Genomic DNA, 25,075 nt, shown 5'->3' on the forward strand with positions numbered 1-25,075 from the left:
GGCCATTATGAGAGGTGCAAAAAGTGGCCAATCAAATAGGGCTATGTAGATATTTGCTTAAAGATAGTTCCAAATCAAAATTATAGGTGCACTTTTCCATGCAGACAATAGTTTCCGAATAAAACCTATACGCTTATACATGACGAGGTACCATTTCATATGGAAAAGTGTGTTTTCCAAGCGTTTATCCCCGATTGTGTCTGGGTTCTGCCGAGGCCTAAAAGTTCATCCGATTTGAATCCGACTGAAAACGTGTGTCAAACAGCCAATCAAAGCCGGACAGGAGATCGTGAATATGTTAAAACTCAAGTATACAGCGCTTATAATCCGGTCATGACAGGAATAATGTGAAAGTACGTTCGGAACCGAGTCGAAGCAGTGATTGCAGCCAGAGCTGGCAAGACGATGTATTAGCTTCATTTGAAAAACACCTTTTTTTAGTAAACGCATAGTGGCGTATGCCACTATTAAAAAGCAGAAAGAGGCAAAGCTACCTTCGATCAAAATTGACAATGTGTGGGCAGTATCTATGAGCAGCTTCCTCTGGTTAGTAACCAACTATATTTTTTTGCACAGAGGACGACTCTTTAAAATATGAAATTTCCGCTAAGCCGACGTTTGTGGCCTGTGGCTGTGAATTCATACATTAACCAACAAAGACCCATTCTTCATTAATCTAGAATCAGCTATTAAATTGTTAGTCATCGAAAGTTATTGTTGCGCAATGTCACCGCCAGGAAGCCACGTACCGCTACCGTAAAACGTTATGCCTGCTTATACTTGAAGCTGTTGACAACAATTGCAATCCAAAAATATTTAAAGTGACCTGTACAGGGACCTTACTTAGGGCCCGAGCTGTTCTATAAAACCTCCAGATCGATACTGTGGGTTTTGGAAAACTGCAGTATTAGGATTAATGCAAATATATGGTATCAACGATGCTGCTCTGCCTCTCCTAGACAAGTCGCAGGCATTTGCCTTCATGCCAGAATTTTTCAGTAGACTTATTAAGTAAGCACAATTATTCTTTGAACATTTCTGAAGTATCAGTATATATGGCGCTTTTAGGATCACTGGAGTTTGCAGAATCGCCAAAAATGTGCAATTTTTAATAATTTTTTTTGCTCGAATCCTATATTCTTGAGTTGGCTAACGGCTACGTTTGCTGACGCATCTCGCCAAAAAAATGCAAACCGTGCTTCGAAGGGACCTTTGTATTTCTACAGCCTGCGCGATAAGGTCAATAGTCGAGTTTAGTTTGCTGACAACGCACGATATAAGCTTTTAGTTATTATTCAGACGCAATCTAGACGGGAATTAGATAAATCTGTTTTGAGCGCCTATAATATCGCATATCAAGAAGACAACGACATTGACTGAAATCAAAATACGAAACTGTAAACTTCGCGAATAGTTACAACCCAAACAGCACAAAGAAACCCATCGTTGCTGGAACAGTGAGCCGATTTGTGTCTGCAGCTTTCTTTAGGTCTGTTTTAAGAAGCAGTCAAAATCACATAACCCTTGATCTGGGCAATATGGGGCTTGAGGACATCGTGCGCCTCTGTCCTCCTATACCCAAATTGTAATGGAAGCATAGCGATATATCGTTGTCGTCGTCGAAAAACTACACTGGACGCCATCGATTGGCAAATTCCACACCCATAAGACTCTTCAGAAATTCGAGATATCTAATAGCATTAACCATCTTTATTTGGAACTACATATTGTGACGGAAAAAAAATGACCCTGATATACGTTTGCAGATATGAGCATCAGGTTAGCTTTCTCTCCTATCCGACGCCATTCTGTTGCCTGATCTTTTCGTGGTAGGGCACACAAACTCGCCCATGTCTTGTTTGTGGCGACCGCGTGTTTCGTGAAGGTTTTTGCTGGTAATAATAGGATCAATTTTCTCAACGATACACGTGTTTCCATCTTAACTCAGTTGGTGAGGAACTCAATTTTTGCGCAAGGGACTCAGTGTTTACATTACGACTTGATAACACGTCCTCTAAGAAACTTCACATTGAGCCTACAAGAAGCGCATTGTTCAAACTCTATTTTATTCCAGAACTTTTGCGGTCGCAGCGACTCGTTGTTCCTTTGATGTCTTGAGGTACAGTTATCCGCCCTGTAGGCCTCAGCTTCCGAATTTTTTCCTTAAAGTAACTGCTACAAATCACTATTTCGCTAAAAACCTTTTTGACAAACTTTTCCACTCCTAAAACTCAATACCCGAGCATTTATTTTCAGCTTTAAACGATATATTTGTGTTTAAGCCTGTTGTTCTCAGACGGCATTCGATCAGGTCGCCAAATAGCCAAAAAAAAGAACTGTGTAAATATTAAGTATATTCGTTGGTCGGATGTGACAAGTTCGAACATTATTTCGAGATAATCTACATATTTCGCAGATCACTAAAAGTTACTATCAAAGATAGTAGTTGAAACAGTTGAATCAATTTAGAGAATAGAGAACTAGATTAATTATACTTGATACTCAGCTTCAAAGCCCCGGCTAAGCGCTACATAGTGTACCTACGACATATTTGCTTATTATATACTTGCGCTTGTCATCTATTGTTCAAGACATAACTGTTCATTACGCGCCGACCGTAAGACGGTGACGTCTGAAAAAAGTCTTTCTACCGGCACGCGAAGACGAAAGTTTTCGCTAGCGGAACAAACATAGCGCTGCTCGTAGATTTTGACAACTCACCATTTATGCATAAATTGATATCTGTTACATCACATTCGAACTACAGCATCCCTCATATTGAATATCATCGTGCAATTAAAATAAGTATAGGACGCTACCTTTTGGTTTTCAGCCCTTCGTCATCCATACCTCAGTTTGTTTCTGGCAAATAAAAATTATCACTGTATGCAATAGCCATTTGAATTGCATTCGTGGTATTTTATATAATAGGATAAGAATAGGATAATAAGGAAATATTATTGTCCTAGCCAGCAAAATGGCCGACCTGAGAAGCCGCTTCATCATAACTGCCGAGTCTATCGATAAGTCCTTTTCCAATGTAGCACCTTACATCATTTTCGCCATTACTTGGTTCGGTACGATCACTAATTTGGCGGACGCGCTTCGAGTGCAGACCGATTGGCTTTAATATCCTAGGAAAACATTATAAACTAACACATTACTTGGCGTTCTAGGGTTTATTGAAGCCAAACAATGGCGGGCTCGTTACTAGATGTTAAGCGCAGCGTGGAACGCATAGAATCTCGGCCCTTTTAGTATAAGGGCATATGCTAAGCAGGTGGGTGCAAAAGCTAGCTACCATGGCCTCAATAGTGACATGACGAGCTTCATGGAAGTATATATATATATATTGACTCGACTTTATGTGTTTTCATCAAAAATGCCTTACGGAGGTGGCAACTAATTTACGCTTCAAGTCTCAGAAGAATAAATGCTGACTATCTGATTTGCTTACACATGTAATGAGTAAATTTTGTAAACATTGTTGACGTGCGTCTGCCTGTTTTTTTTTCTAATTGTTTTGTATCTCGCCGTTGTTAGCTGCGTACTGACTTCTTCTGGTTTGCTTCCCTGCGCTGTCTTCGGTGGCTTTCGCAATTTTACGGATCAGAGGTGCGCTCCTCTATCCGACAACTGAAAAAGCGGTTTTTTCAAAGTACCAATAACAACAGGATTACTGACAGCAATAACATAAGTATGTTCTGATCACTTCAACAGATATATATATTTTGTGGGCAGTGGTTTTTTGAACATTACGACTAAGGCGTGGTACTAACGTTTAACGTAAAAGCACCCCCCTAGTCTCGCCCTGGTACAGAATCTCCCTTATGAACACGAGTTTCTGTGCTTATAGTCTTCGCATCATCATTCTGGGGAAAAATTATACTACACTGTTGCTGAAATTGGTTAATTAAATAAGCAGATGCTAATGTCAGACTAGTCCCCCTTCGTTTAACGATAAAACAGTGGCGTGAGAACACATAGCACTATCTTAAAAATGTTTTTTCGGCTATTCAAATGTTTCTTAGTAACTCTGATTTCCTGCGCAGCCTCTCTTCAAGTAGAAGCAAAGAGACAAAAAGGATCGATATCTGTCCTACGAGCGATAAATGACAAACCTTTTTTTTTTTTTTATTTTTTTTTTAAGGGCAAATGCATTATGCAGACCGGGCATAGGCAGGCCAAGACTGCTCTAAGTCCGGTACTGTGGGACTCTCACCCACTAAACCCTGGACCCCTTTATCCGCTTGGGCCATGGTTCGGTATATGTTTGATATTACTTCGAAATAAATGACAAACCTGGTCATTTCATGTTAGCATTACTAATAGACCTAAACAACATTTTAGCCAAATCTCTCTTTATGTTTTGTTTCTGATGTACCGAAATGGACGTCACCGCTTCGCACGGCGGATCTGGACTTGCCCAAGCCAGCTTACTTTCTGGTCAACTTCGGAAATACTTCTATTGCGACCTATTTTAAGATACGCTGTTAACGTCGAATATATATATGGCACTCCCCACGCACGGAATAGACTAAAAATGCTGGCTAACGATTAGATATTAGTTATTTTGTAATGATTATATAATTGGTTTGTAATAATTATAATTGGTATATATATCTTCAGCAAAGTAGAAAACATGCCGCTTTAGAATCAATGAATTTATTTTAATGATGTTTATAATGGCGCCAGTTCTCTCCCTCCAAAAAGGATTCAAAAAGAAAGCCTCTAGCAAAAAGAAGAAAAGATTATTTACTTTTGCATTTGCCCACTTATTTCGTTCATAATCATGTGTACGTACGTGTCTACAATTGGTACTTGTGCCAGAATAGAACGGTATTTCATTATCTTCTTTTTTTTTTTGTCTATAGGCTAGCTTTGCGGGCTTTTACCACCGCATATCGGCTCATAGATACCAATGGGAGAACAAGGATTTGAATCCTTTTCGACCCATTGTACAACACTTTCCTGACAAAGTATTCTTCATTATCCTCGTTATCAGCGTTGCTGTTCTCAATTGCGGTTTTTCTTTGTGTACTTGTTTCTTCGTTGCATTCGCGTTTACGTATTGATGTATCTGCCAGTACGACTACAACGCTGAAAAGTCACACAGTTGTATCGGAAACAGCACTGCTGGGTCATCGGGTTTGTTGTTGGGCATCTGTATTTCGTATATTCTGACCAGTTCCTCAATTGCCAAGTCGAGAGGGATTAGCAAGCCGTCAACGTCATTATGTATATATGTTTTATTACGTATTATTATTATTATTTATTATTTTTTACGTTGAAAGAAGGCGAGTGAAAGGTTGGATGAAGTAAATCTCCGCCGCTGACTGTTTGAACAACCATTTAATTAGTGACGTATTTACATCGAGAGAGTTAGACTATGTTTCAAATGGCCAATAGTCAAAAAAGTCGTTTTCAAATATTTGTGGGTTTTGACCCTCGTTCAGTGAGAGGCTACTTACCATATAACGGTAAGCAGAATATTGCCCGCCGATCTGCTACCACTTCTAGGACTACCACCATCATTATATAGGAGTGGTCAATTGTTCTCTTTTAACATATCTTTTTTGCTGACACCGCTCCTTTTTAGTAACATATATATATAAGATACTTTTTGCTGTTCAGTATATAACCATTTCATTTAACGTAACAAGCTAAGCACGGCCTAGGGACAAGATTCTTAGAGGAAGCGCGCATTTCGGGGAATTGATTTCGATCGCTGAACGGCGGTGTGATGCTCAAGCTCTCGATCTTTATTCTTTTTATAACGGTCGTTTTTACCGCCTCCATTCTTGGTTTCTTGTTTGGTGAATCTAAAACGATATAGAAAACGTACGCAGATGAAAGTTGTTACAAACTTGTTATTTTAACCGTTCGAAACTTGTACGGCGTACAATGTTGAAACTAGTCTGTCTGATTGCCTAATGGTGTGTGCTTTACGCATGATCTCGTCGTCTCATTCATCAGCAGACTATGTTAACTTAAGCTAACGTACAGCCTTAGCAAACATTTTCGCAAATGAGAAACGATGACGAATCATTCAATAACTACTATAGCAAAATGCCTCGATCTAAAAAAACGAACCAAGCAAGAATAACAGTCCTATAACATAAAGGTCCCCTTTAGATTACCGTGACTTGTGTTCCTTTCGGCCCAGAGTGGCGCAGGAGCCATGCTGCGCGCCGTTGTAATGGGGACTATTGCGTCCTTCTGGCGACTGTTGTTGGAGAAGCGAATTACCCCGGTTGACGGCGGCATCGGGAGGCGCCTTGGCCCTTTGAACACCAGGAATATACATTATGATTGGCTCTCTTACACCCGCCGCCTCGGACGCTGTTACTGATCCGCAAGATGAAGCGCCGCTGTTAAAAGCCTCACCTGCCGTATACAAACGAAATGGTACAATGAAGAACCGAGGTCGACTGAGCCGATTTTAGCCACATTGCTCGGTAGTACTTGCTATACGATAGCTTACGAAGCTAATAAAAGCATTGAGATGCTTGATAATACTACATATGAGTTTATTAGTACTCATTAAATGTTAGTTGTGACAATGTTTAACAAATGCGATATTTCCTAGCATTTTACAGGTGTTAATAAACAAAATGCTGCATGTACAATTTAGTCATTTTCCATAATTCGATTGATATAATTACTAAGCAATCGACAAAACCGTTTACTACGTAAAACTGGGGATATGGGGATCATCATTACAATGGGCTATCCTTTTTCCTAGTGATACGGTCCTATTGATATTAAAAATAGTGAATAAGGGTACTGCTATGGCCTATCTGGCAATAACGCACGTGACGATGCTTAACTGAAAATTGAATTAGACCATTAAACCGTGATCTGCAAAATAGTTGAACTAGATAGAGTTCATTGTATGTATTGAAATGGACAAAGTCTTTCTACTAAACAGGCTATTTTCTATAGCATTTGATACTGCTTTTCGCACGTGTGTCTGTCGTAATAGAATCAATTACCTCGTGTGTTTCTGTGGTGAAAGGCCGCGGCGAGTCCTCCTCGACGGGGCCCTTGTGAGAAATGCGAAGGGTGATCTTCATCAATTGATGAAGGTGCGTCAGAGTAAGCCTTCCGTGCCGCCTGAGCAAGTGGCGTCTGTGTCGAAGAAATTGGACCGGTTGCTGTACTGCTGCCATCTATGGACCTCTTCGATTTTGGGACTCGTCCTGTTTAAATTGTTGGAGGGCATTTCTTAATCGTGAATGGCTATACAGTACCATGTAGAGATTTTAGCCTAATGTATGTATAATGCCGGAACAACTACATCCCTCGTATGGCTGTACAAACAAATTCCATTATACAGACGAACAAACCTTCAACAATGAAATGCTCCCTTCACAACAAGTAACATTTTGCTAGTTCCTTTAGCATACATTGTATTAAATCAAACGTTGTATAAAGTCGCGGTATTTAAAATTTAGATATAGTGCCGATTCATACGGAAAGCTGCTGCCGAGTAGTTTCATTACCTAAGCTAAGCGTCCAGGAGTATGTGTGAGGCGGTTTAGGAGCAGGACCATATTCGTCCTCATAGGTCGGGTAATGAGAGCGGCCATAGGCAGGACTAAGGTCCAGCAAAGAATTGTAATGTTGCGTGCGAACTCCCCTTGGATTGGCCAAGCTACGCGGGGCCATAGTTTGACGCAGCATGCTCTGGCTACGATCTCCAGACACGCCCTACAAGCAGAAAGGACACTGGAGTGAGAACCAGACAACTTCATTTTACTTCGATTTAATATGAACAAGCATGGCCAATAAGCTAGGTATTACATGTAAATAAGATTCATTTCATAGCAATATTGTTATTCGATATACAACATTTTGCGAGTTTGATTAAGTTATCTATAATGATAAATTATAACGAGCGGATACAGGTGTTTTTCTTGCTGCTGTAGTATTTTGATTCATTGCATTACTTCGTAGGATCCTCGCGATCGTTTAAAAAGTTAGGGTTGAACTGAGCTCGAGTTATGTTCGCGTGACAAAGCTGTTCTCCCTAAACGGAAGCTGTATCAGTATATAACAAAAAAAAAAAAACAATACGTCTCACTTGAATTCGACCAGTTTTTTTTTTTTTTATATTACTCTTCGCTTTTCTCCGCCTGTGGTCTCGGTCAAAATTTATGTGATCGAAATCGATTTCAATAGAAGTATTATGAAAAATCTGCGAAATTGATTACTTTATAAAAACTATTTGCCAATACTGGCCGAAACGCCTGCTGGTGTCAATCTTTTGTTGTTTGTTGTTATCACATGTGAGAAAAATAAAAATGAGAACTTCTTTCGGTAAAATAACAATTACAAAATGTTATTATTTATGCTTGCTTTTACACAGAAGATCATTGTGTTTAGCAAACGGGAATATCTCTCGATCGTCATTGTTTCGAATGCACAGCTCGAACGCTGATAGGCACGATAAAAACATAATATAACAACATTTTCTTACATTTTATAAACATTGAAATCCTGCAGAGTACCCTTCGTTGCAAGTAAACTAGTTGCTCAAATCCCTCTCACACTGTAAAATTTCATAGCTTTTTACTTGTACGCATTGAGTCTGTTTTTTTTTGTATTTATTTAATTTAAAAGCGAAAGATTTATAGAAATTTAAAAAAAATAGACAATAACCTGTGAGGACGTTGATGAAGAGTCAGACTCCTGAGTGGTCTTGCTCTTTTTGCTTTTTACCTTCTTCTTCGTGCCGATGTTGAAGCCAAAGCTCCGACTGGACGTCTTCACGTGCGACTGTCGACAGAAAGTACTTACTGCTAACATAACGCTTCACAGTTCATCTTGTATTTATCTTTCCAGTACAACATATATCGGTAACTTACACGACTATGTTCGAATGAACTTAAGCATTAGTCCGACTATCATATAAGCTACCTAGTATTCAGGTCCCTTTGGCATTCGCAGAACTTTTCAACACCAATAACCTCGCTAAAGGTATAGCGTATCACTTTGTCACCTATGTCCACTTGCCAACGGAGGATTACGAGGGCAAATATTTCTCCATAGGTGATTCTAAAAGCCCCAGTCGTACTGAGAGTAACAGGCACTCACATTTTATTGGGGTCGAAGAAAGGGGTCACTCACCTGAGGCGTTCGAGATCTGCTGGGCGCGCTTTCGGCATCCGACAGACCAAAATCTGACTGGTGGATATTACCGTGCTCCAGGTCGGAATATCGATTTACGGGACTGTGTAGTGGCGAACTCATTGAGGTATGTTCGTAGCCGAGTCCCATCGGTGTACAGAGAGAGTTGTCCCCGTAGCGAGAGGGGGGACTGCCTGATCGATAGCGTCTCCACTGCGGAGACTGCGAATCGCAATGGTTGGAACTATGATCACGCATGTCGTGACCCGAGCCCCAACCGGGCGAGGCAGATGAGTTCACCAATTGCGAATGTGATGACCAGCGTTGAGGCAGCGGCATTGAGCTTGTGGGCGGCGGGGGAGGCGGAGGCGGACTGGAGTTTGTCTTCTTTAGAGCTTTGTTTACCTGGCTATAAAGCGGGGCGTAGATACGTGGTGGCAGTTCTTCAACGGGTGTGAGGTTCCCCGGTTTTATCTATGAGAACAGGCGAAAAAGCAAAAGTAATCGAAATAAATCGATAAATAAAGCAAAATTAGTAAGTAATGAGACAAGTTCGAAAAATGTTCCTTGGTACTCTGGCGAACTTGACGTCCTAGCAAATTAATTTTTCAATATTTACAATTACTAACGTCAACCAAGGTTGTTAAATCTAAATCCCGCGTTAAAGACCTTTAGAAATATATTTACCCCTATGCTAAAATATGATGACAGTGATAATCCGAGAGGTATAGGGTTGAATACCATATGTATGCGTACGAAAAGCTTCCGTGAACCGATTTGCTTTCTACAAATTGGTGGAGGTTTAATATATCTCATTTGGAACACATTGTCTTCTCGGCTATATTACCTGGTTAACTTGAACGGCGACGTCCTTCATGGGCGGAGGAGGATGTTGCACTTGGGATGATGGCGGTATATTAAGAGCCGATGACGGCTTATTTCTCAATGGCCTCTGGGGCGGCATACTATCAGAGTATAAAGAATCATCGCTTGACGGACCTCCAAGATGACCCCCGTCTTCAAAAGGCGGCACCCAACGGAACTCGTGACGAAGTTCGGAGGGGTCTCTTTGGCCTGTTGACGAAAGGAGTGGTTCTCGCTGATCTCGTGGAGTTGTTGGCGAGTGGTTAAGGGTTACCGTGGAGATAAAAGGGCCAGGTGAAGTTGAACGAATAGGTGACGCCGCAAGACTAATACCTAAGAGGCAATATTGATTGCATTACATATATAGTACATTAATATATATCGATATGTTTAACGACTTTCCGTCTACCAAGGATACTATAATTATCATGCTATATAAAGAGTAGCTTTAATAAGCTCGCATTCGTTCAGCTGCATCCCAAGTTATAACATGCGTTTTGAAGATTCGAATCAATTTTAAAAAGCAAATTATATAAACTTTACGGTGTACAATTTTTTTAAATTTTACCTATTTATCAAGATTCTCAGCTCCACAAACTTGGTCATTGCAGAGAAGGCCATTGATGTCCTTCACTACCCTTTGATACACACATTTCTTTTTTTTATTAAAGCCAATATGGTTATGTTTGTTAGTTGTAGTAACAAAAAATTGGACAAATGTATTCGTCTCCTTTTCCTTGTCGCGTATTTTCGTTTGGCTTATTTTTGGCTAAATCATCTGCTGCCTGCACTTTGTTCGGCATCCTCTCTTAGGATGTAAAACAGATCTATAAATATCTACATGCATTATTGGGTCAACACACACATATATATATATATATATATACATGCGTGTGCTGGAAGGCCATTTTCAACGGTAATTGTACGTGAAACTGTACTAGTAAACGTAGGCTTGTTAACGAGGAGCTCAGATACGCCGCGTACAAAAACAGAATTTCGGGAGATAACAGGCTAACAATCTCCAAAATGCAAGAGCTCGAAACGACCAACAAATTTAAATCGTAGAAAAAAGGGCACTAGAACACTCCAAAAAATCTAAACTCTTCTGGACGACCCAATCAGCAATAGATAGCCTCGCTTATTAATTTTTGCTTCTAAAATCTTCATAGATCAAAAATGAGCTATAAACTTGATTGATTATCCTTATCTAGCTCGAAAAAAGAAAACGCACACAATGTTATAATAATGTGGATCGTCGATCTTTTTCGAACGTTTTTTTTTTATTTTGATAGATTTCGTTTGGCATCGGAAAAATCAAATATTAATGATTTTTCATTCATGTCCGGGAATAATGCATTAAAAAGAAGAAGGACTTTCATCTGATATCAACAGTATCTCGTGAGCGCATGCTCGATACGACAAACGGCCCGCCAAGGTCTTAATTTGAATGGATCGCTTTCTATATATATATATATATTCAATGTTATTTAAAGAATATTATTCGGAGTAATAACCACAGGTCAGTTAAAGTATTTTTCATCGTCATGTTTTCACTGATTCGTAAATAAAAATTATTTCCATTAGGTGCGTTGCAATGGTTCGTATCTTTGTGAAAGGTATTCCATGTGTACTCTTACCGCTGTCCCTATTGAGGAACGAGCTCCCGCTCTGAAACGATGAATTCTCTTTGTCGCTGGTATTCACTGATGAATCGGTATGGGGACTGGTTGATTGAAAATTGAGTGGATTATTAAACGTGACGTATTCGTAGGGTCGTGGTTCGTATGTGGTCGTAGTGACTGTTCGTTTAATCGAGGTTGGCCCATGATGGGTCGTCGTCGATGCGATTGTGGGTGATTTTGCAATTCCGGGCGGCGCCGATGGAGATGCTGACGGTCGTGGGGCCGGCGAATTGCTCCGGGTAACCGAAGTGCGTGAAAGAGACATCGACGGAACGGGCATGGAAGCTGACTGAAGGTCATGCAGACCTTTTTTGGGACCTATGGACACGTATCGCATGATAGCAGGACCACATGCCTTTATATGCCAGAAAAATGTGACGGCAAAAAAAATTAATGCAAACAATATATCTTTTTGAAAGTTGTATACTTTTTTTTAATCTAAAAACTCATCATTAACATCCTCTGGTGCTATCTTAGCAGAATTCAAGGAATATCTACCTGTGGTTTCTTGGTCTTCCCTTAGTTTCTGTTTATTGACAGCCGCCTGCCGGTTGAAGAGGTTGACGATCTTTTTAACGTGGTTCCGCCGTACCTGAGGTGATTCTGAGCCTGCTTGCTTCTTACCGACAAATTTTCGCGATAGCAGCGGCGAGCTGTGCTTGACCTGTTACAAAAACACACAAGCGCATGTACAAATACACTTATATAACTTAATTAACTGTAGTGACTGCTTTTGTAGAGCGATACCAAAACGTCGCATTCAATAGAGCTATTGTAAAGTGTGCAATATCAAACTTGAAGTTCCAGTTCTTGCAGGTGAAGTTTACAAATAACTGATGAACCATAATATAATACATGTCATATCATGTAGCCGCTACTTTGCGACGCTGTCAAAATCCACATCATATACCAGCCTTATATTTGATGACTGGTGATGAATTATCGTCGGATTTTCGTACTGAATGGCTCCTCCAGACGTTGCTCCAGAACTTCTTGTTACCGCCTTTGTTTGGGTGCTCCAGAGTCTGTGACGTATAGTTCTGCGATTGCGGGGGCAGATGATGGGGCGACGAGGCGTACGGAATGCCGCCACCGTTTGCGTTCGTGTTGCTGTAATCGATCTCGTTCAGACCGCTCGAGATCGGCGAATGGCGACCGTTCAGAGACGTTAACCTGTTTGGAGGGGATGTTTATTACAAAGTTTTCGCCAGTTCGTACATACATATATATATATATATACTCGAATAATTATCAACTACGTATTTGTTAACAAACTTTACCCAACAAGTAAAAATTGGTCTGTTTGTCAGATGTTCCATAGTAGTTTTAATGCACCGATATCGATAACTGTAAATAGTACTTATTAACGATTATAAACATACGAGAAATAGAGTGAAAGATAATTATCACCGTAAATTTAGAAGATCTGGGCAATAAGCCTAACACTCACGAATCGAATTTCGAGAACGAATGTGAGGTCCGTCGCGGATACTGCACTCGCACGTTATTATTAAACGATACGCTCTTGCCTTTGTTGTTGTTGTTATTGTTGTGATTATCGTTGGGACCACCGTTTGCGGGGGAGCGCGGCAGTGAGTCGTCGCTGCGGGCTGAGCCCGAGCTAACCGAACGAAGCGAGTCACTCCTCCTCAGGCGCCCGGCGGAGGAGGGAGACACGGTCCTGAAAATGGGCACATTTCGGTGGGATCGCTACAAATTTTGCTTTTGCACCCAACGCTGTACTGGTGAAATTTATATTAAAAATCATAAACACGTTCGTTTAAAAAAAGCTCATCTATAGCAATCTGAACTTTAGATTTCGTATAAAATAATACCTGTTCACACCTCGTAGGGGCATCGCTGAGCGAGGAAGTTCGTAGGCGTTTGTTGGGCGTAGAATTCCACAATCGAGCGAATACGAAACGCGCAGCTAGAAAAATTAAATGATACTTGAACCAGTGGGTGAAGCTTATAGGAGCGGCTCGTGCCGCAGGCGACACCTCACTCGGTCACACTGCCCCGCAGCTGCGAGGAAAACAGCTTTTACCCCCAACTTCGTCAGCAAAATCTAAAATAGAACTAAACAGATTTACAGACATTGTTGCGTTATAGGATCGCTGTTGGCATCAATTAGAAAATAGTATACAAACAGATTGAAACAACCGGTAGTTGAAACAAATTCGAATTCGACATTCTGTTAGTGAACATTGGCATCCTCAATTTCCGTAGCGAAGTTAACAAAGCGGGTACAAAAGTTCAACGATTTGTTCAGTTTGTGGAGACACCTTGGTTAGTATTATAATAGCCTTTTTCGGTTTGAGGCTCGAGTGCCATGTCAGCTTTGGATACTTCAGTGTTCTCTCTAAAGCAATGCCAACCCCGCTTCCCCCCTCGTCCATTTGAGGTATAGCCACAAGTTGTAGTAGCGCACGAATTTCCTATGGCTCCTTCTAGGTACACTGAATAGGAAACCCGATGAGGTGTATGTAGCATATGGTCCGTATCTCACACGACTTGCACCTCGTCACAGAAGATCGCTGTCTTCAGTAAGCGAATGACCACATTGAAAGTTCGTGATATTGCTTCTTGCACCCATAAACACAATTCGCTTACTAAACACTTTTCATAGACCTAGTTAAACGAATATGTTAGAGCCCTACTATACAAACTATATAAAGTATAAAGACATAACAAGCACTTTTGCACCGCATAAGGCGATTTTCATTACTAGAATAGAGCTATAGGTATAATCTTAAATACTGTATACCAGTACTTAAATACTGCAGTTACCAATTTTCAAATTCAAAAAATGTCTATTTAGAAAAGCGTCACTGAAAATATCTATTTGAAAAATTTATCACGTATTCCACGCTTTGCCTTATAAAAACACGTATTTCAGTTTGACGAGGTTCTAACAAGTGTATATGGTCGATTAAATCGGCGATATCAGAAATTTTCTCTGAAGCAATTCTCGAAATCTGAAAATTGCCCTAGTCGTATTTGCCTTACATAATGTTCGCACAGTTGACAGCAGAATTTTTAACTTGAATAAATTTTTTTGCGTCGATCCGTCTGTAAGTTCAATTGCGAAGTTCAAATGTCATCTCAAATCGATGACCTTTTGGCCTTTGTAATTACTGTATTTTCGTTGCTTCACTTTTATAACAATTCCGTGTTTTACGCCCGGAACTTGATTCGTTCGAAGACAAAAAAAAAAGCAGCCCACAACTGAGTTCGAACCTAGACACAATGTGTCCCTGAGCTTTGCAGGCAAACGCATTTCCCATATCGTAAGCGAAAGATTCCTATGGTAACAGATACAGTCAAACACATTTAAAACGCCTGTCCGAATCCATCAGTCATTTAAAACACGTGGGATTACTGTGTTTATTTCTGCTACACTATAAGCCAAGGGCATTTCATGGTCTCACGTGGCGGCTGAATCGCTTATTTGATAACATTGCATCTAACGCGAACTGTTTCGTAACTAAAAATATCCCTTGCTGAAAACGTCAACGGAAAAGACAACGAAATGCACATACTACCCCTATATTTTTCCCACTGCAATAATTAGTTTCAGTATCGTCTTCTTCAACATGTGAAAGCAACACGACCATATCCAAGCTTCATTTATGACACACGTGTATACAATTTCTACATTTCACGGGAACTAGCTTTATTATTAAAGTTCGCTGCAACGCGTCATTGTTGCGACAGATTGATTATATACCAATACTGCTTGAAAATCCTGGAGACGAGTTATTTCGACACAAGGGAAGCAAAAAAGGAAGCTAATCTCGTTCGACATTAATCATTGTTGATTTTTTCGCATTCTTTTGACACTTCACAGGGTTTGAATCGCTTCACTAGGCTTCAGCATCTACCGTAAAACGTCCCGAACTGCAGCTATCGCTGTGGCTGCGAAGAAAAAACCCATAAGCATCCCCATACTAGACTATATGTGCCTGCAGGTCCCCTCTCCGCAGCCTCTTTGCGCCTTCGGGTTCTAAGATGTAGGATGTCTCGGAGAAAGCCTTGAGACAAGGTTCTGATGTCCTATCGTTTTTCAAACGAAAATGAAAACCTCTGGCGGCCATTTGTCCTGCACGACGCTTTATCAATATGTTGGTTTTTCTGACGTTGTCCTTGTCCACATTGTTATCCTTGAACTGATCGCTACGATTGTCGCTACTGATGCCACTTTACGTAGGCGCTTCTCGAGGTCGTCTCGGTCTATGTCACATCTGTGTCGAGCTGACAGGGCCGAACCGCATGCCGGCCGTTAAACAAGCGTATACGCCAGTCTGCAGGCTGATCTGTCGCCGTTGTCGCCCTTCGCCGGCGTGTGTGATGCGCGATATCATCAAAATCACAAGCGTGGTGCGGTGATAATGGAACCAGAGTTATGGGCCGAAGAACCCAATAAGCTGTAGTAGTAAACATTATTACGTTGTAGGAGTATAGTAGGAGTAATTCGGTCGAAAATACGCTTAGAGACGCTGTCGAAGTAGCAGAAGCGGCCACAATCAGTCGGCAGCGAGCGAAAGCAGACCAATGAAGTGGCGACGAATCCAACCCTGCGGTTAATGCGATGGTGAACATGGCACACCACCGCCATGGGGTTACAAGTATTTCTTGCTTCTGACTAATAATGGAATCGATAAGAAGATGCGTACTTTCAATGCGCGTCTTCTTTTTTCTTCATTTTATTTGAGATATATTGTATATGCGACGTTTTTGACAAATCGTCAGTTACATGTCGAAACTGATTAACTCTGCCCTTTCGAACAAAACAAATATTAATGATCGTCAATAGAGCACCTATTCAAAACCGACTGGTATACGAAAAATTTGCTCTCGTTGTTGATCGATTTGTCCTTTTTTAGATTTTATACGAAGTATAAATAACATGTGATACTAGTATAGGTACAATATGTGGCTTCACGTTATACAGATATGTATCAACGCGTTTTATCGGAGATAATTAGATTTTGTTTTTTTGTATATGGGCTCTATTTGACAGATTTAGAGCCATTTTTATTTGATAGATTCGACAGCTAGAAGCGAGCAGTTGTTATGTCCTAGTTTTCAGTTAGGCATATTGAAACTACCCAGTATTTAGTGTAGATATTGTCTGTAGCCTGATAAAGGGAATTGGTTATTCTAAATGAGGATGCGCTTCACGTATAATCTGCATGGTAGAATGAATCGTGCCGTGCCGTGCCTTTACTGAGAAGCAAATCAAAACTAGGTGACTGCGTCCATTTGGCCGTTTATTCACGAATGTGACGCTGGCTATCTACGACATAAACCTGGCAAAAAATAACGGTCATGTAAACCAGTTAGTGCCTTTTGAACGACACAGTCGTCGGCTAATGAGGTTTGTGAGGGCGTCATCTTTTACGCTGCTCCTTTCGTATCTTCGGCGACGCGATCGGTGTCATAATAGCAGGAACGTCGTAGAACGGTAAAACTAGTGAAAAGGTTTGTGCAGTGTGTGTTGTGTCACATAAATTTGGGCAGATGGGGCAAAAACTACGCTACTGAAACAATAGCTGTACAAGGGCGTGAGTATAGGCTTTCGGCTATTGTGTCCCAGCTTTGCGTACGCTATTATAGCGTCATGCGCCATCTAAAAATCATTTGGAGTATCGTATGCCGTCAATTTCTGTACTCAACGTTACCTTCAATCGCGATTTTTAGAAAGTTGAAGGACTCCCAAATTATAAAGTTGTAATATGCTACACTGAAGTTTATTCAGCTCTTATTATAATCCAGCATAAATTCTTTCTGTGTATGTGTGCGTCTTCATGGAAACGAATGCCGCCATCTATAGGTATATATGTATAATGGTATAATGTGATACTATACACACTCATTTTTGTGGATAACGTGGCTGCTTTTGTTGATAACCGTATAATAGTCCTCGAGGAATAATCTGGCTTCCCTATGCGAAGCTGGGCCAGATGGATCGGAAGAAAACCGCGCATCCAGCTGACCGAAGATCAAAACAAAAAAGAGATTTGAATGATACTCAGTCGACAGTCATACTGGAGCAGACACCGTAACGAAACAGAAATAGTGGCTAAAATATAGAAGAGGTTTCAAGGGCCTTTGCGTTCTTCTTAGCCTGCACCTTTACGTGCGTCGAAGCGTGCACGATCGTGCCTACAGACTGGAGGACACTTATGGAAACGATTGCTCGCAGCCATATTGATTGAAGTGCTCCCGATTGCGGTTGCCGATGCAGCAAAAGTCAATGGCAGAATCAAAGAACAAAGCCACCCTCATAATTGTCATTCCTAATAGCCCCTCATTATTTCACAAGGCTTAAATCACTACCCACTTGTTTTTTCGCGAAATAAGAAGGATACTGCTACACTCGATGACGGTGGATTACACGCGCAGACAAGTATAGACGAAGACTTCACTTTAAAGCGGTACGCGTAGTTTCCGTGCTAATACTAGCACATATATTACAGTAACTGGGATGAAAAGTTGAACACTGATCAGTCTTAGTGCAACTCAATCGATTTGGTAGTTTCGGTCCACGAGAAATCGACAGCAGAGGACTAAGCAAAAAGTTAAGTGCAAAACTTTACTTGGAAAAAAAAGTGCAACGATTGCAGTCATCTGCTTGCATTCCCGTAATGTTTTCATGCCCAGTACGTTCTGCTGCTTCAGCCCCAACTGGCCCCCAAAGGCCAGTACGTGTCTCTATACACAGTACACAACAAGGAGTTGTTTCTGCGTAATAACACTTTACCGCATGATTATGTCAAGCAAACAGCCTGCTCAGCGTTCAATGTCACCAAAGACGTCACGAATGTAATCTACGGTAATCCCATTGTTGTCGGCAGCGCGGGCTAGAGGAAAAGGGCACACTTTGCTATATATATGTTTATGTCTGTGTCGATCTCGATGACAGCGACAGTGCGAGGATGCTGTCTCCGACGGCCTTCCCGCTAACCATACAAATCTGATAGCGTATTAGCAAGATGAGATTTGTGAATATCTATACAGCAGACTGATGTATATATATAAAACTCACAAATATGTAGGTGGTTGCATGCGGAAGTATTGATATAACGAACTGATAGTTTTCCTTATACAGAAAGCCTTCGAGTGTGTGACAATTGAAGCGTTGCCATGAGGATGTCGACGACGGTGGCGATGATAGTGTATTACAAAGACACTGATTGCATCTGCTAGCCGGTTGTTTAGAAGTCTCTTACCACGGCGATCTTCCGGTAACTTTTATGTATACCATTGCCCAGCTGCTGACTAAACTCGGTGTCTCGCTATGTAAATTCGCCAGCCGCACCAAGGAAAGGCTCAGTCATTGGGGGCCAACCCTTTTTGGCCTTGTCGTCTAAGCCATGGCCTAACTGCAATTTAAAGAAAAAGTCGCATTAAAATTTAGTATTCTATTAAATGCGACGTGAAACAATCGATCTGAGATGGCTGTACGTGAATAGCGGCATGATAGTGGAGTTGTGAGGAAATGCATGAATATTGGATCGCTACCATCGAAACTGATTACAAGCTAACAGATTTGCAACGAGTACCCTTCCATGCAGCCGTATGGGTTGTGCACGTACGTGTTGTGGCCTTTGAAATCAGTCCACGTAAATCGTCTAAAACAACTTAAAACTATCGAAGAGTTATGCTGATAGCTCGTAGAGTGCGTGACCTTATAAAGAGACCGCGAAGAAAAGTTGTACGCATATCGCGCCATGATGGCGCTCTGTAAAACTTAGATAGCTGTCACTGGTGATGCACGTATTGAATAAGTTACACGCGCACTGTTACCGAAGTCATCGCGTCTACTGAGCGCTGATCAATATGATTTATGTAACTTCTGTCTAAAATGCGACACTGCGTAGTAAAATTACTTGGAAAATTGGGTCGTGATAAAGTACCGACGTCATTCGGGAAACGATGCCTAACACCGATCGTAATGCGAACGAAAACATTTTGTAAACGAGAAAGCAAACGCAAAGGTAGACACACCTGTCCCGCGCGAAAAGTGTTTGTGTAGGTATATTGCTTGTATAGATGTAGCAAATGCTTTGTCAGCTTGCGGAATGGAAAACTATGGAAAGCGTCTCACAAATGTTACCCATACTTCCGTATCTATTGCGCGCCAATAAAAATTGCCCCCGAGTTGAAGCCAACTGTAACTATTAATATCATCATCATGATGACCCCCAGAAACTGCAGTGGTTTAATAAGTACATCATATATAGGGGTTAATTGATATTTGGAATAAGCCAAAAGGGAGCGCAAACGAAATCATACGAAGCCAATTACTCTATATGAGTGTTCCCCATTTTCCATAAACGCCGTGTAAGATCTGCTGATTTAATGTTTAATATTATGTTACACAGTAAATAAAGTAACGCCGATTCAGCCACCAGCGCCAAACAGCTGCCTGCGTGTCGCTGGGTCGTGTCGATCGATGATCTGTTCAACGTTTTCCACAACGTGTATACGTATATGGGTATAAAAAAAAAAAGCGCGGGCAGTTTATATGATCGATTAATAAACTATTGGGGAAGATAAAAAAAAAAAAAGAATCGATCGCCTCATATTTTGCAACGTGCTGAAGTCCTCGAAAGACTTTCGGCTTTTTCGTTATTTTATTTTCTATATTTAACTTTAGTTATTGGTAGACGCATTTTGAGCAACGCGATATACTAATCTACGTTTAACGAACATCTAATTGGGAGATGATATGGGAAAAAATACTGAAACAGATACTTTTTTTTTGACTGAAGAAAACAATGGTTTATGCATAAAAGGTTCACACAGTAACAATAGGCAATATCAGGTCCTCATATATCCGCCCGTCGTGTATCTATCTAACTGCGCGTAAATTGCGTGCAGACAGGCACAAATTATACTGCTTTGCCTCTATGTTTGCGCGTTCAACTTTCAAGAGAGATTGTCCAGAGTGAGTATCAAATGATTCTCACTTAGCGGTCAATCCGGTCTGATGATCTATTTCTGATTCCGGTTCTATCTCTATATCTGTGGTCAGCCGTTACAACAGATATGCTATATCAGCAAGGACAATTCTACGGTATTGTATAATCAACACGGTTTTTCTTATGTTTCCCGCTACCACTGACGAATGGGTGAGTTAGTTAGCCCCTCCTTAAATGATCTGTAGTCCTTCACGTAAAAATATTCAGATCTCAGTGTAGTAAATAGGTGTATCACGCTGACTGCTAGTTCGACTTTCGCCGAAAAAGACATTTAGGCACTTATCTGCCTACACAACTATAGTCGTGTCTATTTACTAGTAGTAAATTTGGTTTAAATCCGAGCTGAAGTTGCAAGGTTATGATCGGAAGAAGTTGGAAATTCTCAGTGATAAGTTTAGGTATGTTTTCGTTTTTGTTGTTTATAGAAACGTGTTCGAGTGGTCTGCGTGTACGAACCCTTGGCAACTGCCGAACTGGACGTAGAAAAAGAGCAGAGCATCCTACTATAGTGTTTTCCACGAAGTACGTAATGATACAAATAATAAATTAACACGGGGGATTTTGCGACCTGCTTCTACAAGTATCAGTTGCTCGCCTATAATGCTCCCATAGCCTTTTCCTTGCACTTTCAGCTTTCGACACCTTTTAAAACATAACAGCCATTGATGCATATAGAACAAATGTCACTGGCTAGGAGAGAATAGGCGGTTCTTAATCAAGCTCAAGGGCCTTGCTTCCCTTGTCTACCGCTTCCGATTGCTGTATGACAGACTGGTTCCACTTTGATCACGCTTTGTCTACAATTTATAACTGATGTGGCAAACGTCCTGCATATAATGGTTCCGTTCAATGTTAAGTACATTAAAAATGTTTAATCAGGGCAATAGGTCTGTCGCGGTGGCATAGACCATTTACTTCGGTTTGTAACCTTGTACATGAGATCATCGGAGCGATTGCTAGAGCGTGTTCATATAAGACCGATTCTTTTCATTAATAACTACAACAACAATGGTAACCGCAAACATATATAAACCCGGTAAATGGGTAGAAAGGCTGCCACGCCCCAATGGATGGCTTCGCCTTCATCTAACAGAGGTGCCTAATAATCTCTTCAAGGTGTGTCCGGCCACTACAGTACGTTATCAGACTCAGAGCAACGTTAACAGCAAACTTAATTTAGCTAAAATTATCCTGCTCGAAAGTAAGTTAGCTGTAAATGTGGTAATAATAAGTGAGGTCATTAGAACTAGGAATAGCTACATTGTAATGGCCAAGTATTTGTCAAGGCAAAAGATTGTAAAGGACGTTTCGATTTTCGCTTTCTGTCATTTTCTTGTCAACGTGGTCCTGCAAGTGCTCCTTCGCAGTCGATCGCCACCCACCTCTATATGTCTATTCATCAACGTACCATCCGTATCTATTATACTGTTACGCTGCACGCGCGTCTAGAATTATACGGAACAGAAACTGCTGCTGTTAATGATTGACGTGCGGTTCTACCACATTGTATCTAAAGGACATTATGTATAATGACATTACGCATATATATATACGTATGTAGAGCATATGAAATATTTTTACAACAGGAATAATCGTTATGATTGCCATCTCTAGCATGCTGTGACGTCAGCGTTTGTGTGTCTGCTTCTTATGCGTAGTGGGATATAAGCAAATCCATAGCACTAATTGTGGTTACCAGTGGGCTGCAATGCACTATTGAAATCAGCCCCAGTTAGAGAGTACGAATACTACGGTCCCATAACAGCATCACCCGCGCGATCGCCAATCGCCTCAAGCAAGATAATATTTGCCAATCAACAGAGCAAAGTGTGTAGTTGCAGCATATAAGCGTTTATCTACATACGTACGTACGTGCGTGCGTGCGTGCGTGTGTTTGTATGTGGGTACACTTGCGTGCACGATACCCTGCATAACGTGATAGTCTTACACGAAGATGAAGAATAAACTGTCCACAACTCCTGTCTGACGGGCACGGCGGTATTGGATCATTTGCTAAGAGACGCAGAATCCCAGTTCATTACTGGGGTTTGTGGACGTTGCATTGGTTCCAGAAAGAGAGATTCACGGATTACGGCATAATCAATATCGAACATGTGATACGTGCGCTGTTGCAAATCAGTTATGTCGGCGTACTGCTCTTTGACGCACAACTAGCGAGAGAACGTATGTTTCAATGACTCGGGGCCAGGGCAACGCAATGCGAACGAACATACTTGTAGTAGTTTCAGTGATTTCGGATCGCTGTGACGGCTCGTTAGTTCCAGCAAAGATAGCCTGCAGATTTTTGACACACAGAGAGACAGGTAACTATTACCGGCGTAACTATAAAAACGTGTTGCAGATTTGAGAACTAATGCCGTATCCCGAGACTTTTAAGGCTGTTGCTTTTTGGCTCTTTCGTAATACTATATATACCGTTGCGTTGAACTGTTTCTTCGGCTTATTGAACCGTGCACCTCATTCCTTCAACGTGAAGGAAAGGACAATACTGAACAAAACCTCCTTGCCGTAAGAATTTTATGCTCTTCATTTATGATTAACACTAGGGACAATTCTTAATTATTATTAATATGTTATAGCAACTAGATACGGTATGGTCGCAGCGATGGGTTTTTCGCTAGGGACTTTATGATGGCAATTCTAATAGGTGACGATAAAGATAATAGCGAATATAATATTTTCTTCATTATGAGGTTCATTCTCACCACCTAGCAAAAGCTGCAAATTACCTTGTGGTGGCCATTTGCCTTAACTTGACAATGGTGTACTAGAAACAAATCAACTGAATACACCCCGTCTCCGTGTGACAAAAAAAAAGGTACGCAGTTCTTTAAGGTTGTGCGTCGGTCCATGGCGTGTTCCATAGCTGCGACGAGTGATGAGATTTCGGCCCTCGAAACCACAGTCGATACCTTTGCAACATTATTTCTATGAACAAGACCTCAAAGACGTCAGATAAACTACACAAGTCTTAACGACGGCCTGCATCTGAATACAGCATCGAAGTCAGTGCTTGAATGTCCGGGGGGGTCGAGTTCGAATTCTATAAGTCATGCTGAAAAATTGTTTCGGAGATCAGCGCCGGTTATATTCGTCGTTTCAAGCTATCAGAAACTCAGCCAGCCGTTCCTCTTGATGATAATGAACAAATAAAATTTTTTGTATTGACCCATGAAATAATGCATACTCATTTTAGCATCTTTTATTACTAGCTTGTATGAGTGATTTTATTTTGGACCTATGAAGTCTCATTGTTTCATCTTAGATTCTCATGAGGGTAAATCCCGCAATTACACCAGAAATGTCTAATTCTATTCCACAGTAGCTAGCTAATAACCCGAGATAGCTAATTTTGCATTGAATGTCCTTAAAAATCGAACAAAATATATATTCCAAGGAAAAAAGTGGCATTTTTTGAAGCCATTTAATTCAAAATCGATAGTTTTTGCAGTACATCTTTCCACTTAGTCATTGGCACAATTAATCTAACATTTGGCAAATAACGAGAGAAAAGTGCGAACAATACAAATGTTCAAAAAAACATTTTGATAAAACCAAGCTTTGCGCGAAAGATTTCCACTTCATGATGTATCAGCGGTGTCCGTCGTTTGATGCTTGTTTATAGGGGGTTACATGCTCTACCACCGGCAGCTGGTGCGTCAAAAGAACAACCAACGCCAGCGATTCCTGGAGAATTTATTGGACTGCAGTATTAACAGCAGCAGTAAGGACGATACGCGTCCTTATCATCATAGTAGCAACAATTCTGATGTAGTTTGCATAGTAAGATGGAGGAAATCTAGACGCTCTACTATGGATCCTTTAAGAAGATCTGGGCAACCGGACCACACTGTACTGGCTTTTACAACAAATAGAAAAAGACCGGAAAGTCAATACGAATAAAATAAATAGTCGTGATAAAACCGTACTGCCGATTCGATGTTTATGGGTTAGAGTGACAAAACCATAAAAATCCTGAGCAATTTCCGGCAACAAGTTGTCAATGTACCCTTGGAATGTTGAGCTTTCTACAAGTGGAATCGAAAGACGCGAAGAATACTAATACGACGCTAAACCCGTTCAACAAATAACCATAGTTGAATTCCTCGTGTTTCATGTTAAACGATTATCTTAAGAACGAACAGATAGCCGACTCAAGCTCATCTGTCCGAACGATTTCCATATCTTTATTCTCTATTTGTTTTGTAGAGAGTTATTTCGAAATTGAGCGTTTGTATCCCCACGGCTATCGAGTCTTGTGACAAGTCTCCGCTCGTTCCAAATTAAGAGGATCCGTCACCAAATTACGCACGGTGTGCACAATCTTCGGTCGCAGCTAGTCGAGGTGGCAATAACGGGTGCTGCTTTTTTTGCAGATATTGTGAA

At 40.9% G+C, this 25,075-nt stretch overlaps 1 protein-coding gene across 5 annotated transcripts in view; it reads right to left on the minus strand.

Moving 5' to 3' along the window:
- Window positions 1-4,649: 4,649 nt before the first annotated feature.
- Window positions 4,650-25,075, minus strand: part of LOC111267716 (uncharacterized) — a 43,452-nt gene continuing 23,026 nt past the window's right edge. For 2 of the 5 annotated variants that reach the window (XM_086971411.1, XM_086971413.1), the window contains exons 2-13: window positions 13,514-13,757; window positions 13,129-13,359; window positions 12,593-12,851; window positions 12,177-12,342; window positions 11,634-11,996; window positions 9,980-10,329; window positions 9,133-9,606; window positions 8,665-8,781; window positions 7,506-7,713; window positions 6,996-7,202; window positions 6,141-6,387; window positions 4,650-5,822 (exon numbers count right to left, since the gene is read on the minus strand). In XM_086971411.1, coding sequence (XP_086827537.1) covers window positions 5,690-5,822; window positions 6,141-6,387; window positions 6,996-7,202; window positions 7,506-7,713; window positions 8,665-8,781; window positions 9,133-9,606; window positions 9,980-10,329; window positions 11,634-11,996; window positions 12,177-12,342; window positions 12,593-12,851; window positions 13,129-13,359; window positions 13,514-13,536 — 2,778 coding nt within the window. In that variant the 5' untranslated portion in view covers window positions 13,537-13,757 and the 3' untranslated portion in view covers window positions 4,650-5,689. Of the gene's footprint in view, window positions 5,823-6,140; window positions 6,388-6,995; window positions 7,203-7,505; window positions 7,714-8,664; window positions 8,782-9,132; window positions 9,607-9,979; window positions 10,330-11,633; window positions 11,997-12,176; window positions 12,343-12,592; window positions 12,852-13,128; window positions 13,360-13,513; window positions 13,758-18,729; window positions 19,067-25,075 lie in introns of all 5 variants that reach the window. The other 3 variants (XM_086971412.1, XM_022846147.2, XM_086971414.1) reach the window with 3 other exon arrangements.

The sequence above is a fragment of the Varroa jacobsoni genome, unplaced genomic scaffold (assembly GCF_002532875.2).
Source record: "Varroa jacobsoni isolate VJ856 unplaced genomic scaffold, vjacob_1.0 scaffold_1214, whole genome shotgun sequence".
In the NCBI taxonomy this organism is placed as follows: Eukaryota; Metazoa; Arthropoda; class Arachnida; order Mesostigmata; family Varroidae; genus Varroa; species Varroa jacobsoni.